Below are 19,878 nucleotides of genomic sequence, written 5' to 3' on the forward strand. Positions count from 1 at the left end.
CGTTTTATGCAGATGATGCTTCCTTTCATCTAAATCCAGATGCTCTCTCACTGGAGACCCTTATTTGTGACTTCAATTGTTCTGCTTCTCGATCAGGGTTGAAGCCCAACTTTGAAAAATGTTGCATTCTTAAAATTGGATCACTGTCGAGTTATTTGGAGCTTTAGTCTCAATGCCTGCCTAAACTCGACCCGACATAGAGCACAACAGAGGACGCTGGACAACTCCACACGTTTCCCTTCTTTATTTTGGCTTTTGGTTTCAAAAGAAGAATCAGTCAGTGTGAGCGTCAAATAAAGGAAACATAAAATCATGTTAATTCAATCAGATAAGGTAACATTCAAATCTCTTCATTGAAAATCATCTTCATTAAATCATGTTGAAGCCATCATCCATTTAGCATAATCAATCTCATGTCATGGTAAATATTAAATGTAGTCATTACAATTTTAATCATATTTATGCCAATTGTAAATCATTCCATTTAAACTGTTTTTAAATACTATTTATTCATTTTACATCAAGTTTAATCTCACTTTTTAATGCTGATTTTTAAAGATTAAAGTTTCCTCATTACTAACTTAAGAACTTTATTTCTACAAACTAAAATTAATCAGTCATTTTTTCACCGATCATTACTAATTTAATTTCAACTTAAAATTGCATCAAATAATCAAATTACTCTATCACTTCATAAAGCGGTCAAACATATCTGATTCTAATGCAGCGCAGTCACACAAAGTTACACACAATCCAAAGTGACCAAAGTAACAATGAATGAATGAATCACACAGACCGCCTGCACAACATAACACCACATCAAACTTAAACAGATCATATTATCTACAATCAATCAAGCATACATACCAATAGCGTCTCTGTGCTCGTCTAAGCATTGATGCAAACAAACTTTTCATTGGCACGTTTCTCCCTGAAGGAGCCTGCCATGCTGAACAAACAAAGAAAACTCGCACCTGCACAGGTGAACCTCCTAATCAAACTGGCCTCTCTCTCTACCTGCACGCCTGGAGCCTGAGCTGCCACACCTCTCAATCAGCTCAACGCTGACCTCTTGTGCGCTACTTAATTATTTACATGATTTTAAACTATGATCCAAAATATACCAAACCAAGAAAAGAAAGTAAAAGAGAAAAGAACACAGTTCAATGACTCATGACTTAACAATCAATGAAGTATCAACATTTTCAGATACCATGCCAGAGTCCGATTAAATGGGCTGATGATCCAGTGAGTCGTTTAGGAATGCATATTCCAGTAGATAATACGATTTTAGTTCAGACAAATTATGATGTGAAACTCAAATGTTCTGTCGAATTCTGTCAACCTTTTTAAGTATTGATGGTAAAGTTGCAATAATCAATTCCTTAATAGTTTCTTAGTTTACATATTATCTATTGTCTTTGCCCTCTCAGGATGTTATCTTCTTTAAAACCTATGAAAAGAAACTCTTTAGATTTATTTGGGACGGTAAACCAGAAACAATTAAACGTAGCTCTTTGTATAATACATGTGAGAATGGTGGCCTTGGTTTCATAAATCTTTCGGCTCTGGATCGCAGTCTGAAAGCGTAAAAAAATCACAACTTCATTTACATGTCTGCCGCCCGTGCATTAACAATTACAAATGGCTGGTGAAGTGGAAAATAAACACTGCCATGTATCATCATTTTATATCCTCTGAGAATATAATTTCTCATCCCCATCATTTTCAAACACACTGGAAAGATGTGTTCGACACTCCTCTTCCCTGGTTGAAGACATTTTGTCTGTCAATCATCGTGTTCTACCTATTTATGGGCTTTTCAGTTACAATTATTTTACTAAATATTGCCAACAAGAAAAATGTTAAAAACATGGAACATAGCTGATGATAATAGTTGTAGATTTTGTCATGATGAAGAAGAGGATATTATCATGTATTTTGGTATTGTCCCGTTGTTGCATCTTTCTGGCAGCAGGTGGCAGACTGGCTGGCTGAGCAGGCAATCCTTCTACCTTTATCCCCATTTCATGTTATTTGGGGCTTTCAAGATGATCAAAACATGTTTGAATATCTTTGTAGTGCTTGGCAAAGTTTAGATAATGAAGTCAGTCCAAAAGTTGTCTTGAACAAATAATAGGGCTTGCTCTGCGATTTCTTTGTCCTAACAGAAAGTCTAAGAATAAGAATTCTAAGAAATTGCTGTGATTTTATTGACTCCTCACTCGGTGGAGTTCAGCTTCCTCTTCAAATTGTCACTGTTCTCCTGTCAAGACAAACAGTGAATAAATCTTACTAATATTGGTGTCCGCATGACGCAGAACATTAAAGCTTTATGGTGAACTGGATATTACTTCCTGTTTGCCGGCTGGAACCCTGAAATACAAATGAAAAATACCACCACATGTTACATTTGATCAACATTCAGAATCTATGAAACAACAAAAATGGAAAATCTGTTCAGTGGGCTTCACAATCACTTATCCACTTAATTGACTACTTAACAGAAATACAATGCAAAATATGCAAGACAAGACTATCACAGGTGTAGCGGCAACATATCCACAAAAAACGCCACTTGAGGGAACGTGAAGCCTTTCCAACTCATGCTGGTGTGTAAAAATGAGGTCCTCCATCGTATGCGTTTAACACTTTATTAGATCAAAAACATTAAAAACACCTACAAAAAGACGGGTGTAAAACGACTGTACCAAAAACTCATTTACTCGACATACACACAGACACGGTTGAAAAACTGTGTGGCTTCCACTGATACTCATGTCCCTAATTACTGATCACCTGTGTCTCCCCTATCTAGCCTACATGTGACTAATCACCACCTATGCCCACAGCGGTGCAGGTAACCACTAGCAACCATAGTGCCTATCCTAAACACACACCCACATTCACGCACACAAACATACACAAGTCTAAATTGGCTGCAACAACAGGTATTTATTCTAAATTCATCAGGAGATATAAAAAATGTGTTCCTCACCATTATTGTTTCTTCTCCAGATGAAGAGTCCAACAATGCAGACAGGCAGAAGGAGCAGCAGTCCAACGATGACTCCAGGAACAAGACCAGCGGGAAACCCTGAGGGAGAGCCTGCAATCAAAACAAACCATTAGAGTTCATTCACAGTGTTTCAACCCATAACTGTATATATAGATGGACTACGTGTCTCCATCTGCTCCCATTGTACAAAAGTGATGCCAAAATAGCCCCTGTGATCGGCGCTGCAATCTTGCGATGATGACGTCATTTGGAGCCAGAGTCTGCGCAGTAGAGATCGGCGGGGGCGCCGCCGTAGCCACTTCCGCTAACCAAAACACACACTTAACTTACAGAAAAAACAGCAAGGAGTGTTTAACAGCAAAACAGCTATTGTCAGAAAAATGAACACTTGGACATAAATCAGCAAGATAAGAACTTATTGCAAAATAAAGAGGGGGAGTGTTCCAGCAATGAGGATGCTAATGGCTAACATGTTGGAGTCAATGACTGCATAAAGATGGCCGACGCGTCTCCACCTCCTCTTGTTGTACAAAAGTGAAGTCTAAACCCCCCCGGAGCGGGCGCTGCCATCTCGCTCATCTAATATTCACGCTGATGGAAAGTTCAATGACTGTAGTGTTAGTGTTAGTTACATCTCCTCTCGCCGTTCCTCCTCTACTCTGCTACTCGGGAACAGAACGCTGCAGGAGCCCCATTTGTCCACAGAGCTGTCAATCATGAGGCCACACCCCCTTTTTATAGCATCAAATAACTAATGAAAAGTAAACTTGTGAGAAAAATGAACACTTGGACATAAATCAGCATGATAAGAACTAACTATAATGACAGAAACCATGTTTGAGAAAAATGTATTTGGCGTGTATTTTGATTTTATAGTTTGACTCATGTCCCATCTGTTAACATGGAGGAGGCGGGCTTTATGAGCTATACTGCAGCCAGTCAGCAGGGGGCGCTTGAAATGTTTTGGCTTCACTTTTAGGGTGCGGTCATGTCGTCCATCTTTTTATACAGTCTTTGGTTTCAACCTAACAAGCCTGACTGGTCTAACAAGTCTGAAAGGGTTTCCATTGTGTAAGTCCTGGAACTTATTCTTTTAGTTTACTTTGATTATTGTGTTTGTTAGGATTGTTATTATTCTTCACAATCCACCTAAATCACATTTTGGAGGGGGTTACCATGCTCAAAAACTCATGAAACTGTGCAGGCACATCAGAAGTGGCGATAAATGTGATATTTTATGGGTCTCAAACACGGGCGCGGCAAAGTGGCTCAATAGTGCCACCTGGAAATCTCAATAAGGGGTCCCCATTGAGGTTACTTTCACCTGGTGGTCAAAATGGTCTCAATCTCTGGTTTCTTCTTCAGCACAGCATGATGTTCATTTAGCAAATTATGGTCTCATTTACAGTCAAATACACCCTGAAGTAGGACATTTATTTGGGCTTTGCAACCTGTAGTTGACAAGTTAGATGCCTATCATCCAGGATAGAGAGGCAGGAATCCTGTATCCACCCGGTTCTCAAAATATGGTCCCTTTTGGCTAAAAAACCCCAAAACAAAATGGCTACGGCCAAAATGCCAAACTTAAGGCTTCTACAGAAGCTAAAGAAGGGTTTAAAAACTAATCAGTGATGTCCCAGAGGCTTTGTCCACCTCTTTCATACAGTCAATGGTTACACTGAGACCAGCCTTACCTTCATTGCTTCTGATCGCTGCTTTGTCCAGTTTGGTGACATTTTCCTCCTTCACACCAGAGAGCTGAAACACACATTCGTACCTCCCCCAGTCTTCAGTGTTCACTGATGAAATGTTCAGTTCAACACTAGTCTGGAAGGATCCGTCGTGGTTGGGGAGGATCTCTCCGTTTTCAACATTTTCATAAAGCTCCTCTCCATCTCTCCTCCAGAACAGCACGGCTCTGTCAGGGTAGAAACCTGTAGCGTGGCAGCTGACTGGAGAAGAGGCAGTCTTCTGGAGGAGAGACACTGAAGGAAGCTCTGTAGGGAGGCAGAGGGAAACAGAAGAGTCTATACTGAGACTCAAGGATGGAGAATTTGTATATCCTACACTTTCATTTTCATTGGCATGCTGCATTACAAACAGAAAATGCAACAGTACATTGGGTCCTTAATTCTACCTGTTCTCTGCAGAATCGTCCTCCCATAGTGCACATACTTCTTCAGCCAGCTGGGGCACTGGGAGATGAGGTAGTATTTATTAGATTCGAATCTAGCTTTGTCAGCATCCCATCTGAGTTTGGTGCTGAAAGCCTGTGGTTTTGGAGCAGTCCATGTCAGTGTCTGCAGGTCCAATGCGATGAAGTCCTCTCCATCATAACCATACTGGTTAAAACCAACAATCTCTCCAGTCTCGTCATCCCACTCACAGCCATCCATCCTTTGCAAAATGTGGACACCTGACAGAGTGACAGAGACAACAGGAAAAGTGACACTCCAGCAAAGTTGGCTATTAACAGATGATATCACATCTTAACTACAGAGACAGACTGACCCACAGAACGCAGTTATTGGATGATGCAGCTAATTATCATGTGGTCGGTGCGGACGGCTAAACAACAGAGAGACTGCTGAGATCCTGACACAGCCCATATCCTCTAAACCTCAGAGCCAATGCAGAAAGGAAATCCAGAAGGGAACCAGAGCTGTCTTGATGATGAGCATTACAAGACTGACACTGAACGTGTCATGGATGCACATGGATATGGACAGGCCACAGCTGTGGAGGTTGGTAGTCACACTCTCTGCCCTTGGTATTAGCAAGGTACTGGGTTGCAGTGCTAGCATACTTCAGGTAGTGAGCTGATGTGCAGAGCAGACTGTAAAAGAATCAGATTCAATTCCTGTCTTCAAACTAATCTACAACCTGCATGACCAGATCTCCAGCTCATCAGAAAGGTGAATAACAGGTATGATGGCTGACCTCTAACAAAGTCCACCCTGATGTGGGCATTGCTGTGAAACTGAACAACAAACAAGGATAGAAAAAGACCACTTCTGCCCTCATACAGTGTGACTTACCAAGGACTTAGACAGACTGACAGAGTATTACTCAGGAGCTGCTGTCTAACCACTAAGGTTTTAGAACCATTATATTTTATGGTCAAGACTACTAATGCTTTAAAATGAGAGTACTGTAAATAATACAGTCTTTAAATAGAATGAATAAAAGCTGATGCATTGTACTGATACTATTTTATACAGATCAAGTGGTAAAAACTAAATGACCAACACAGTAAGTCATCTGATTCAGGTCCAGAGCCTTTGCACCTACTGTGGTCATTTATCATCCATGTAAAGTGCAGTCCAGTCAGTCTCCTGTGTTGTTTTTACAGACAGATTATAAAGTTGAGTTTTATAAAGAAAATTGCACATTAAAACCAAAAGTTCAATGTGAAGTTAAACGTACTGTACCTGCACTTTGATTGAAGCGTTGCATTAAGTCCTCAATGTTGGCTCTGAAGAAGTGCTGGTTCCTCAAACACTTCTGAGAATACCTCTCCTGATGTTTTGGATCATCCTTGAATACTTCTTTCATCCAGTCCTGTTTTGGTTCTATTGTCTTCATGTTGCTGTCATAGTATACAAACTGCACTTCATCAACCATCGCGTTACCCACAAGCTCGGGATAGTTTGGGACTCCAGAAGATGCAGTGAGGAAAAATTTCAGGGAGTGTTTGACTGTTAGACAGAGAAAGAGTTTTCAGCCTTTGGGTTGTCAAACTAATGTGAAAAATAATAGAGCAGAGATTTGCTCTTAAAGATTATTTTGTCATCTGCAGGTGTCTGACTGATGATAACTGTATACAAAAAACCACAGCAGACATTCATCACACTTTCCTATGACCTGCTGTGGCCAAGCGGGCACTTTAAAGGCCCTGGAAACTCGGCTTCAAACAGCAATGCAAACACAAATGACTTTAATCTGATCACTTTGCTTCAGTCACCCCAACACACCTGCACCTGTGCTCTCTGCACCGCTACTGGCCCCGCTCAGTGGAGTTTGATAGACTTTTATCTCCTCATTTCAGTATAATATTGTGCAGCTTGCAGGAGGGAGATCGCCAGGGAGCTGAAAGTTTGATACTGTTTGGATTTAAACTCATTTCTAAAACTTTTTAGATACTTACTAGTATGTACATAAGACCCTAAATTACACGGTTAGAAGGCTTTTGATTAACTCAGTTAACTACGTTTCTTTGCTGCATGTTAATTTAGAATTATATTTCATTATGATTTAATATGACGTTTACATTTTCAATGCTATCATTTTTTCGAAGTGGTTTCAACTATTTCCTCCGAGTAGTTTTTGATCAAACTCGATCTCTCCGCCCAGAGGAGCTTCTGCTAGAGTTCAACTTTTCCAAGAGTGAAACAATTTGTAGCTTAAAAGTCTATTCTTTGAGTTATTCTTTCCAACACCGAAATTCACAGTGTTCCGCGCTCCACAGCAAGAAATCATCAACATTGTCACAGAAACCAGATTAATGTTAATGTTCCTGAATGCGCACTGTCCCTGTTAGATAAATTAATAATCAGGAAGTGATCTTACCTGTCGATGCAACATCACAGAACAGGAGCAACACGAATACGATTTTCACAAACGTCATTTTACAATCATCAAGTAGCTAAGTTTGGATAAGTGAGAGACAGTCGACTGATATAACGGTTTCCTATCATACTGAGCAGCGTGCTGTGGGGCGTGTCTGTTATTGACTGAGACAAACTTTTCTTTCATTTTCGTTTTTTAAATAACAATTCAAGTGTTTTATCAAATACTGATTACAGACCCGAAATAAATTACAGATTTCTGTATAAAACTACCGAATAGATATATTTAAAAAACTTTAGTGTAAAGCTACTGAAGCTGATAACCCATGTTCCCTACAAACAAATATAACCAGTTTATTTTTTTTACGTACTGACGGTGGCAGAAGGGCCCCAGAGAGTCTGTGTGAGCTGCCGTCGTGTTTAGAGTAGAGGTGCACCCGAAAACTGCTTAAAGTTTGTTTTGTGGAATAAAGGCCAATTTTAGCAATTTATTAAATATTTATTCAGTATATTTTCCCCCATAGTATCATGTGTAATTTGAACTGTGAATGTATTGATTAAATTATTATTGAATCAACATGCATCAGTAAGAAATGTCTGCTTTGCTCGATGTGTTCTGATTGATTAGAAGAGTAAAATCAACATATATGTGTACTGATGGATAAAGGATAGATGTTATGGTGAAGACAAAGAATTAAACTCTTTTAAAAGTTTGTTTTGATTAAAGGTAATGTTTGATCTTCTTGTGACCTTTGAGTGTGTAAGATAAGTGCAGTGAAAGTGATAATGGAAAGTATTTAGAGTAATGATTACTGTCTGTCTGTCACTCTGTGTGTTGCTGCTGTCCAAGCAGGTCTCTCTTGAGAATGAGACCCCGTGTCTCAACGACATTACCTGTTTAAATAAAGGCTAAATAAAAAATGAATAAAAATAAAATGGAGGCAAAGGGACACAGACAACTGGTGAAACAGGGAAGTATATTTAATCAAAATATCAGGACGATTAAATGTTGGGAAAACATTCCTTTAAGCTTCCTGTCACATAACCGCTTTACGTGTCAAAGAACATGAAGTCAAGTTTCACCAAGGTCAATCAACAGTTACTTGATCTCAAACAAAAAGAGTTATCAACATAAAATCAAATGGAGAATACGTAGAACTAAAGCTACATGGAATATGGTGAGAAATTCACTAAATACTTTCTGCAGCTTGAAAAAAGGAATATATCCAGGAAACACATGAATAAAATTTGGGTTGAAAATGAAACAGAAGTTACCAGTACAAATGATATTCTTAAAACAATCACAAACTATTATGCTAATATTTTTAATGATGAAGAAACCCGATCAGTGAATCTCTCTTTGCTGGATGTTATGAAATCCTGCCCTCATCCTAAACTTACAGATGAACAACGTGTATTATGTGAGGGTCTTATTGGTGAAAGTGAGTTATATGATGCAATACATTCTTTTCACAATGGAAAGTCTCCTGGATTAGATGGGATACCTGTGGAGGTCTATAAAACTTTCTTTCCGGAAAGTAAGGAGGCTTTGTTATCCTGTTTTAACTTTTCCTTTGAAATGGGACAGCAGTCTAACTCCCAGAGAGAAGGGTTAATCTCTCTTATGCTAAAACATGATGCAGACGGCCAGGCAAAAGATCCTGTGAAATTAAAGAATTGGAGACCCCTGACACTTTTGTGCTGTGATGCTGGTATATTAGCTCAATGTATTGCTCTTAGATTAAAGAAGGTTATTCAACATTTAATACACTTTGATCAAACTGGTTTTCTGGAGGGTCGATTCATAGAAGATAATATCTGGTTTCTTCTTGAAGTAATTGAATATTATGATAAGAATCAGTTGCCTGGTTAGATTTTTATAGCCGACTTTGAAAAAGCATGTGATACAATCAGGTGGAGTTGTGGCAAAAAAGGTCCCAGAACCCTCTTGTCAGCAACTTCATTTCAATCTCCAATAGGTAATGAAACATGGTTGAAAAACTCTTAAAAATAGGTTATAAAACTTAGTTGAAAAACTCTTTAAATTTCATAACAGTTGATCGTAAAACGTTAACTTTAAAACATTTGACCGTAAAACGTTAACTTTAAAACATTTGACCCTTAAAACATTTGACCGTTAAAACGTTAACTTTAAATCATTTGACCGTTAAAATAGTTGACCGTAAAACGTTAACTTTAAAACATTTGACCGTAAAACGTTAACTTTAAATCATTTGACCCTTAAAACATTTGACCGTTAAAACGTTAACTTTAAATCATTTGACCCTTAAAATAGTTGACCGTAAAACGTTAACTTTAAAACATTTGACCGTAAAACGTTAACTTTAAAACATTTGACCGTTAAAACATTTGACCGTAAAACATTAACTTTAGAACATTTGACCGTTAAACCTTAAAGTTGAGCTGAAACGACATTTCGAGAGTATCTAGCTTCCGCATCGTGACGTATTTTCGAGTGAAACAGGATGTGCACGCGGGACATGTCATTGGAGGGATTTGATTTGATCGTTGATAAGTGGGCGTAGACAGACGTTCTCCACAGCGCAGTAGCTAGCTAACTGACCGAACGTTCTTGGTGCTCTGCGGCTAAATGTTGCAGATTGATTGGTTGAAATTGGTTGGTTCTAGCCTACGTAAGCACACGGGATATTTTTTTTTTACAGGAAGAAAAAAACAAAAAAAAGATTTTGATATAAGAATACGAAGGAATTGATTTTCTGTATTTTTTTTGGCCTATATTGTCAAATAGATGCACAATATTACCGGGGATGTGATCTAAAAGGATTAAAATGACATTTTTCATTTCACCTCGACTTTAACTTTAAAACATTTGATTATAAAACTTTTGATTAAATAACTTTAACTGGAAAACATTTGCTTATAAAGTTTCAAAAATTTTTGGTAAATGGTAAAGTTGCAATAATCAATTCCTTAATAGTTTCTTAGTTTACATATTATCGATTGTCTTTGCCCTCTCAGGATGTTACCTTCTTTAAAACCTATGAAAAGAAACTCTTTAGATTTATTTGGGACGGTAAACCAGAAACAATTAAACGTAGCTCTTTGTATAATACATGTGAGAATGGTGGCCTTGGTTTAATAAATCTTTGGGCTCTGGATCGCAGTCTGAAAGCGTCATGTGTACAGAGACGGTATAATAATCCCCCCTGGTTTTCATCCAAATTATTTCTTTCCTGAAGTGATTCATTCGCAGGAAAATGTTTTCCCTTTTTTCAACTATCTGCCCGCTCAATGAAAAATTGACTCACCTTTTTTGTGCCTCTTTCTTTCAAATAAACAGATCTATTTTGTGAATGACATATTAGATGTCAAAGGAGATTTTCTTTCATATGATTGGTTGATGTTAAAATATGGGGAGGTTGGTACAAGTCATTGCTATGCCTAGCTATTGTCTGCAATACCTTGCACCAATACTTTGATTGTTTTTGTTTTCAATGTATTTGCTATTGTTGCTTCTGTTCTTTCTTTCATGTAAAGTGCCTTTGAGTACCTTTTAAAGCGCTATATAAATAAAATATATTACTATTATTGTAATTATTATTACCTTCATCATGGAGAAATATGATTAAAAAATCACAACTTCATTTACATGTCTGCCGCCCGTGCATTAACAATTACAAATGGCTGGTGAAGTGGAAAATAAACACTGCCATGTATCATCATTTTATATCCTCTGAGAATATAATTTCTCATCCCCATCATTTTCAAACACACTGGAAAGATGTGTTCGACACTCCTCTTCCCTGGTTGAAGACATTTTGTCTGTCAATCACCGTGTTCTACCTATTTATGGGCTTTTCAGTTACAATTATTTTACTAAATATTGCCAAAAAGAAAAATATTAAAAATATGGAACATAGCTGATGATAATAGTTGTAGATTTTGTCATGATGAAGAAGAGGATATTATCATGTATTTTGGTATTGTCCTGTTGTTGCATCTTTCTGGCAGCAGGTGGCAGACTGGCTGGCTGAGCAGGGGTCCGTTTCACAAAGCAGGTTCAACAAACTCTGAGTCTAACCCTGAACTCTGAGTCGATCTACTCTGAGATAGGAAACTCTGAGTTTTCGGTTCCAGAACAGCTGATCAGAGTTAGTTCAATCAACTCTGAGTAGGTTCACCCAGAGTTAAGTGCGTGCACGCTGACTGTAAAAAGCCAGCATTAATGGAGCCCCGACACCACGATTCACCATGGCAACGGTACACAAAAAGAGGTCCTCCTACGTCACTCCAGTGGAGCTCAAAATCCTCACGCGGACGTTAAGCGAATACGAGCATGTTTTTAGAAAAATAAAGTAACACGGCTGCAGCTGCAAAAGAGAGAGAAGCGGCGTGGGAAGAAACTGCTGCTCGAGTTAATGCGCTAGTTTAAACTGGTCTATTTATTTAATACTTAAACACGACCAGAAGCTAAAATTTATATTAATTTAGGAGCAATGCAGTGGGAGAAAAAAACATACATGGAAGCACTTCAATCATATTTTAAATATTAAACTAATGAAATATAATTCAGTGGCTGTTTTAATGTGCATTAGCTTTATCCCTAACATGATGCTGACTTCACATACATTATAATTCATGTTGATTAAACTGAATGTGTTAGTTTAAATAAATAAAAAGAATCCAATAACTTAAGGTGTCTTATTTGAGTGCTCTCGGCAGTGGTGGTGGAAAACCTAAAAATGATGACTTTGACACAGATTTGTCTTTTGATTTTTTTTATCATAATTATAAAAGACTTTTGCAAAGGGATCAGAGCAGCACAGAGACGCAACGTTTCTTCTTTTAATTCGGTAACTGCTTAAACACACGCGTGAGACGGGCTGAATGAATGAGGAAGTCGAATTGATAGAATATAACAGAATATAAGAGAATATAAAACCGAATCGGTTTTATATTCTAGAGGGAGGAGACAGAGCGAAACTCTGAGTTTCCTGAAGAAAACCTGCTCGCGACCAGGTTAGGTTCATAGAGTCTGTTACTACGGTAACTGACCGAGAGCTTAAGTTACCTCCCTTTGTGAAACGGAAAACTCAGAGTTTCCCTCATTTCAGGGTTAACAGACTCAGAATTTTCAATAAACCTGCTTTGTGAAACGGACCCCTGGCAATCCTTCTACCTTTATCCCCATTTAATGTTATTTGGGGCTTTCAAGATGATCAAAACAGGTTTTTGAATATCTTTGTCGTGCTTGGCAAAGTTTAGATAATGAAGTCAGTCCAAAAGTTGTCTTGAACAAATAATAGGGCTTGCTCTGCGATTTCTTTGTCCTAACAGAAAGTCTAAGCCTAAGAATTCTAAGAAATTGCTGTGATTTTATTGACTCCTCACTCGGTGGAGTTCAGCTTCCTCTTCAAATTGTCACTGTTCTCCTGTCAAGACAAACAGTGAATAAATCTTACTAATATTGGTGTCCGCATGACGCAGAACATTAAAGCTTTATGGTGAACTGGATATTACTTCCTGTTAGCCGGCTGGAACCCTGAAATACAAATGAAAAATACCACCACATGTTACATTTGATCAACATTCAGAATTTATGAAACAACAAAAATGGAAAATCTGTTCAGTGGGCTTCACAATCACTTATCGAATTAATTGACTACTTAACAGAAATACAATGTAAAATATGCAAGACAAGACTATCACAGGTGTAGCGGCAACATATCCACAAAAAATGCCACTTGAGGGAACGTGAAGCCTTTCCAACTCATGCTGGTGTGTAAAAATGAGGTCCTCCATCGTATGCGTTTAACACTTTATTAGATCAAAAACATTAAAAACACCTACAAAAAGACGGGTGTAAAACGACTGTACCAAAAACTCATTTACTCGACACACACACAGACACGGTTGAAAAACTGTGTGGCTTCCACTGATACTCATGTTCCTAATTACTGATCACCTGTGTCTCCCCTATCTAGCCTACATGTGACTAATCACCACCTATGCCCACAGCGGTGCAGGTAACCACTAGCAACCATAGTGCCTATCCTAAACACACACCCACATTCACGCACACAGACATACACAAGTCTAAATTGGCTGCAACACACCGGCCCCTAATTGTTACTGTATAATAACATAACAATTCAATGCCATAGAACATTTGAAGCCAATTACAATAGTTTTTTGAAAAAACATTTTTCAATGATGTTCATGTGTCCATAGAGTCAATTTGATCCCAAGCTCGGAGTCTTTACAAGAGTCTTTAATCCGCTTCCAACAGCAGACAGATCTTTGTAATCGGTCGCTCCAATATATTGTACTTGGTCTGAACTTTGACAGACCGCACCAGTCCATATGTGTCAGGAAAGGTCTGCAGTGCCTTCCCTAACAGCCAGGATCCGCGAGGAGCAGTGGAGTCCGCCACCAGAACAATATCTCCTGCAACAAAGCTTCTCTTGTCCTTTATCCACCGTTGTCGGTCCTGTAACAGAGGTAAGTACTCCCGAATCCATCTGTGCCAGAAGAGATCTGTGAGGAATTGAACTTGCCTCCAGCGTCGTCTGCTGTAAAGGTCGCTTTTCTCAAAAAGACCAGGTGGTAAAGCGGGTTTGCCTTTCAACAACAGGATGTGATTTGGAGTAAAGGGTTCTAAATCATACCTCGCACAGAAGAGTTTGCAATCCTTCATTATCCATGTGTTGCTGCTGAAGTACCAAGTTCAGTACCTTCCGGACCATACGAATGATTCTTTCCCATGATCCCCCACGATGGGATGCCACAGGAGTATTAAAGCTCCAATTCACTCCAGACTGAAGTAACGCACTTTGGATTTTCTTGTGGTTCAAAGCAGACAGAGCTTCTCTCAGTCCGCGTTCTGCTCCCACAAAGTTGGTTCCGTTATCTGACCTGATGTGTGACACTTGGCCTCTTCTAGAAATGAATCTGCGCAGAACTGGTATCCAACGAGTATGCCATTTCCAAATGCACTGCTCTACTGGCCATACAAGTGAATATGACACCGTAGCGTTTAATGAGGCTGCGGCCTGCCTTAACTTCAAAAGGGCCGAAATAGTCAACACCCACATTTGTGAATGGTGGGAGGTCAGGCTGAAGTCTCTCTTTTGGCAAATCTGCCAACCTTTGTTCACCCAGCTTCCCCCTGTAGCGTCTACACATGACACAAGAGGAGAGGAGCCTTCTGACAGCAGCATGGGCATTAGTGATCCAATACTGTTGGCGAAGTCTGGAGAGCAGGTGATTTCTTCCACAATGTCCCAACTGCTCATGAACGTGGCGTAAGATGAGAGTGGAAATGTGCTGATCTTTAGCAAGAATGACTGGATGTTTCATGTCATCTGGCATAGCTGCTTTGCTAAGCCGTCCTCCCATTCTCAAAAGTCCATTTTCCAGCACTGGGTCGAGTTTGTAAATGTGAGTGCTTTTCTTCACTCCTAATGTTCCAACTTTCAGTGCAGCTATTTCACAACTGAACCTCTCCAGCTGGCAATACTGAATGATGGCACTCTCAGCAGCAGAAATATCTTCAGGAGACAAGATTTGAGCACCCAATGTGGCTCTGAGCGTTCTCATCTCCTCTTCGCCTTTCTTTCTTTGTTGAGTTATGTCAAGCCCATTGCTCGACACAGAAGCCTTCATTTCCTTCCTCTTCTGACTCAACATCTGCAATGCCTTTCTCAGCTGGAGAAGCCAGGCTACTGAAATCTTTAACCTTTTCCATGAAGAGAAGTAGGTTATTAGCTGGGTCGTTGCATTTGGTGCATCTTTGATGATCACAGTATTAACTATGGCCTCTCCTTTGACCTCAGGATCGTCGCTGCTGATAGAAGTGGACTCCACAATATTAGTGGGCCATTCTCTTTCATCCTTGAAGAGAAAGTGTGGGCCATGGACCCATCTGCTGGATGTGAGAAGATACTCAACTTTGACCCCGCGAGAGGCCTCATCGGCGGGGTTCTGCTTGGTATCCACGTACCTCCATTGTGACACAGCGGTAGCTTTTCTTATAGCAGAAACCCTGTTGGCAACGAAAGTGTGAAAGCGCCTTGTTTCATTCCTGATCTACTTTAGCACAGTTGTGCTATCTGTCCAGAAGATAGAATTTTCCAGCTTTAATTGCAGCTCTGCTTTCAACATCCTGTCGACCCTCACTGCAAGCACAGCGGCTGTTAGTTCCATCCTTGGAATTGTCACTTTCTTTACTGGAGCAACTCGTGCCTTTCCCAGGAGGAAGGCAAGGTGAACCTGGTTCCTTTCATTCTGCAGCCACAGGTAGGAGACTGTGCCGTACCCATCCTCGCTAGCACCAGAGAAATGATGTAATTGGGCACTCATGAGCTGTCCGAAGTCTTTAGGCCTGACACATCTTGGCACACTTAATGTACTGAGCCTTTTTATATCTTCTAGCCACCCGACCCACTGCTGCTGAGGGATGTGCTCATCCCAACTGTAGTTCAGCCTACAAAGATTTTGCAGCATCAACTTGACAGGTAAGGTAAAGGGTGCCAAAAATCCAATAGGGTCGTACACTGAGCTTATGACAGACAAAATACCCCGTCTTGTAAATGGTCTTTCTTGTAATGCCATTTTGAACCTGAAGGTGTCAGTTTCTGCGCACCACTGCAATGCCAGTGTTGAGATTGTCTCTGTCCAAATCCAATTCCTTTACTTCCTTGGCTCGTTTTTCCACTTCAATGGATTGCAGCACTGATCTGTTGTTGCTGATCCATTTTACCAGCTGAAAGCCTCCTAACTGGCACAAAGCCGTCAGGTCTCTCACCAAAGCTGTGGCTTCAGCTTCTGACGGCAAGGACTTCAAGCAGTCGTCCACATAAAAATTGTGCTTGATGGTATCAATGACATGTGCTGGAAATGCTGCCTTGTTGTCCTCAGCAGTCTTTCTTAAAGCAAAGCTAGCACAGCTGGGTGATGATGTTGCGCCAAACAGGTGAACTGTCATTCTGTACTCTGTGAGATGTTGTGCCAGTTCCCCATTTGGCCACCAGAGGAAGCAGAGAAAGTCTACATCCTGTTTTGCAACGTTAACTTGGTGATACATTGCCTGTATATCCGCCATCACTGCAATGGGTTCTTGACGGAATCTTGTGAGGACTCCAAACAGAGAATTTGTCAAGTCCGGTCCTTGCAGTAACTGACTGTTAAGTGAGGTGCCTTTGAAGCTTGCACCGCAATCGAACACCACTCTCAAAGTTTTCTTTTTTGGATGGTGCACGCCATGATGCGGGATGTACCAGACTTTACCTGCCTTTCTTTCCAGCTGGTGTTCTGGCACCCTCTCTGCATAGCCTTTGTTTATAACATCGTCAAGAAACTGAGTGTAGAATTTTTCTCCAATTTCCTTTTCAGCATGAGGGCCCTTTGCTCAACGACGTGGCGATTATTGGGCATGACAACGTCCTCATTTCTGAAAGGTAATCTCAAGCAGTAATGTCCATTATTAAATTCAGCCGAGCTGTTCATAATGTTCATGAATTTAAGATCTTCTCTGGACATTTCTGGCTTTTCATCTGTCGTTTTTTCATTGAAATCGTGGTTATACTGCGTCACCAGCAGTTCCTCTATGTGAGCGATGGATATCCGGTTGGCTGTAATGGTGTGACAGCTGCTCTCAGTCTCACTGCCTCCTCTCAGTAGCCCGTTAATAACCCAGCCCAATAGGGTTCGGATGGCATACGGTCCTTCACCATTACTGTTAACCACCTCCCATGGTTCCATTACTTTTGGAACATTGGTTCCAATTAACAACTCCACATCGGCATCAATGATGGGAATTTCAACAGAGTTTAGGTGAGACCAGGCACTTAACTCTTCCTGCCTTGGGATGTTATCACGGGTCACAGGCATCTGGTACTGTGTGTACACGTCAGGCAACTCAAAGTAAGTGTTACTATTGAGTGCAGCTACCTCCAGTCCTGAGATTATGTGACTGTCAACCAACCTTTCTTGGTTCATCGTTGTCAGGAGAAATTTGGCACTTCTTCCTCTGACCTTTAGCTCCCTCATGAGTCGCTCAGAACAGAAAGTGGCTGTGCTGCCAGGATCTAAGAACACGTAGGTGGTTACTATCTTGCTGCCTTTGTTAACCTTGACCTGTACAGGTACAATTGCCAAGACGCAATCCTGTGCTCCGGCCCTTATATGGCCACATGTCTTGGGAGAAACTACACGACTGTCCTCTGGTGTTTCCTGCTGTGTGTCCTCTGATTTAATCTCTTTTCTTGGAGGAATGTGGAGGATGGTAGGATGCTTCAGGTTACACAATTTGCAAGTCAGACGCCTATGACAGTCTTTGCTCATGTGTCCAACAGATAAACACCCAAAACAAGCACCTTTCTCTTTTAAGAAGTCTATTTTCTCTCGGTGTAACTTCTTCTCCATCTTGGGACACGACTCCAATTTGTGACCCTCTTCACACAGCAGACAAAACACCTTTATGAGTTTATCAGGCAAGCTTTTCTCCTTTTGCATTTGGGTCACAGTTTTAGAATTGACAGCTGCCACAGAAGTTGCGAAACTGCTTCCTTTTCCCTTGATGCGAGCCTGAAAAACTTTGTTTCCATTTTTATTATTTGGTGATGAGATGGCTATATCCTGAATGTTTCCAAAGACTGGATTACAAACAATAGATACTTGTCTCTCAATAAATTTGACAATATCACTGTAGCCTGCTTGACAGTGGTGCTTCTCCTGTATTTCATAAGCAGTGTTCCTCCATTTTTCCCTTAGTTTAGAAGGTAGCTTCAGGATAATGGCACGCATGTTAGATGGCATGTTCATCTCTGACATGTAACTGACATCCTCCATAGCATTACAGCAGACACGGAGAAACAATGCAAAAGCTTGCAAATCCTTGATGTCCTCTGACTTTACTGGTGGCCATCCAAGAGCTTTCTCCATGTATGCACTGGCTATTTTTTGCTCATTTCCAAAGCGTTCTTGTAAGAGTTCTCTTGCTCTTTGATATCCCCTGTCAGGTGGCATGTGTTGACAGCTCTTAACCAGTTCTCTTGGTTGTCCTTTTGTATATTGCTCCAAGAAATATAGGCGGTCTACGCTGCTAGCTGCCTTTCCTTCCACTCCGTGCTGAAATGCGCTGATGAATGTACTGTATTCGAGTGGGTCTCCATCAAAGGTTGGAAACCTCTTGGTGGCAGTGACAATGAGGACTGCTGCTGCACCAGAAGAGCTGTAATGTCATTTTGCCGTTGCATTATGGCAAGCAATTTGCCTTGATCCGTGCTGGTTTGCATTAGGTCATTACATTGAATGGATTCCTGCTTAAAACAGGTGGTGGGTTCTTGGGTGTGATGAACATGATATGTTTCCTGAAGTCCTTGAGACATGCTGGGTTTTGGATTCAGAGCATGAACCCCTGTTCCATCCTGTACAAAACTTTCCTTGGGCCGTGCACCCATTGATATGGCAGATTTGCTGCATCCTAGTGGTAGATGATGGAACTGGGGGTTTAAATGTTTCGGCTTTGCCTCCATTGGCATTGCAGCCTTGTTGTCTCCCAGTGGTGAATGATGGAACTGGAGGTTAGAACTTTGTGGAACAAATTCTACAGCAGAGGGTCTGAGAGATGATTTGCGTTTTGACCTTTCCAGATATGAATTCATTCCATTAGAATGGGCTCCGGAGCTCTGAACATCAGATTCTCCGGACTTCAGCACATTAACCCTTGCAGTGTGAGCAGCAATTTGGCTTTGTAATGCAAGAAGCTCCTTTTTCTGCCTGATTTGCTCCTCCTGAGCTTCCAATTCATGTTTTTCTTTTAAGGCAGCTGCCATAGCAAGGAGAGCAGCCCTTTCAGCCTCTGCTTTTAGACGGGCAGAGGCGGCTGAGGACCTTGAAGACCTGTTGCTGGAGCGGCCAGCAGATGAACATGTTTTACGACCAACATTAGAAATGCTGTCACCAGGAGCAATATCGTCAGTGACCACGTTTGGAGCATCTTTGTCATTAAACACAGAAGCAGCAGCAGCATCACCCAGCACATTTGAATTTGCAGCGACATCATCATTAAACATATTTGCATCACCATAGTCATCTTGTTCATTTTTATCAAGCAACCACTCTTCCATTTTTCGTAATATTTCTTTATTATGTCGCATTCGAGTTTCAACCCACTCATCTTGTTTTAACATTTCATCCTCAGGTATTAACGATCTCAATGATTGATGCAACTCATTGCTTTCCACACACAGCTTTAAGAACACTTCACGCATCGATTGCACAACAGACGCATTTTCCTTTGAAGTC

At 40.5% G+C, this 19,878-nt stretch overlaps 1 protein-coding gene across 1 annotated transcript; it reads right to left on the reverse strand.

Annotated features, from left to right (window-relative positions):
* Positions 1-4,555: 4,555 nt before the first annotated feature.
* Positions 4,556-7,695, reverse strand: LOC138608355 (major histocompatibility complex class I-related gene protein-like). The gene is made up of 4 exons (XM_069680922.1): positions 7,589-7,695; positions 6,451-6,717; positions 5,157-5,435; positions 4,556-5,016 (listed from the first exon to the last, which is right to left on the reverse strand). Exons 1-4 carry the CDS (start codon positions 7,644-7,646, stop codon positions 4,634-4,636), a joined length of 987 nt encoding a protein of 328 aa, XP_069537023.1. The 5' UTR covers positions 7,647-7,695; the 3' UTR covers positions 4,556-4,633.
* Positions 7,696-19,878: the final 12,183 nt, after the last annotated feature.

The sequence above is a fragment of the Semicossyphus pulcher genome, unplaced genomic scaffold (genome assembly GCF_022749685.1).
Source record: "Semicossyphus pulcher isolate SPU_LCO1_2020_fin unplaced genomic scaffold, fSemPul1.0.p SCAF_5, whole genome shotgun sequence".
Classification (NCBI taxonomy): Eukaryota; Metazoa; Chordata; class Actinopteri; order Labriformes; family Labridae; genus Semicossyphus; species Semicossyphus pulcher.

Excerpts from the sequence above, each read along its gene's own strand:
- LOC138608355 (XM_069680922.1), bottom strand. The coding sequence starts at position 7,646 with ATGACGTTTGTGAAAATCGTATTCGTGTTGCTCCTGTTCTGTGATGTT. Across the intron at positions 6,718-7,588 it reads CTGTGATGTTGCATCGACAG|TCAAACACTCCCTGAAATTT; the intron begins GTAAGATCACTT and ends TCTGTCTAACAG. Across the intron at positions 5,017-5,156 it reads GACGATTCTGCAGAGAACAG|AGCTTCCTTCAGTGTCTCTC; the intron begins GTAGAATTAAGG and ends GCCTCCCTACAG.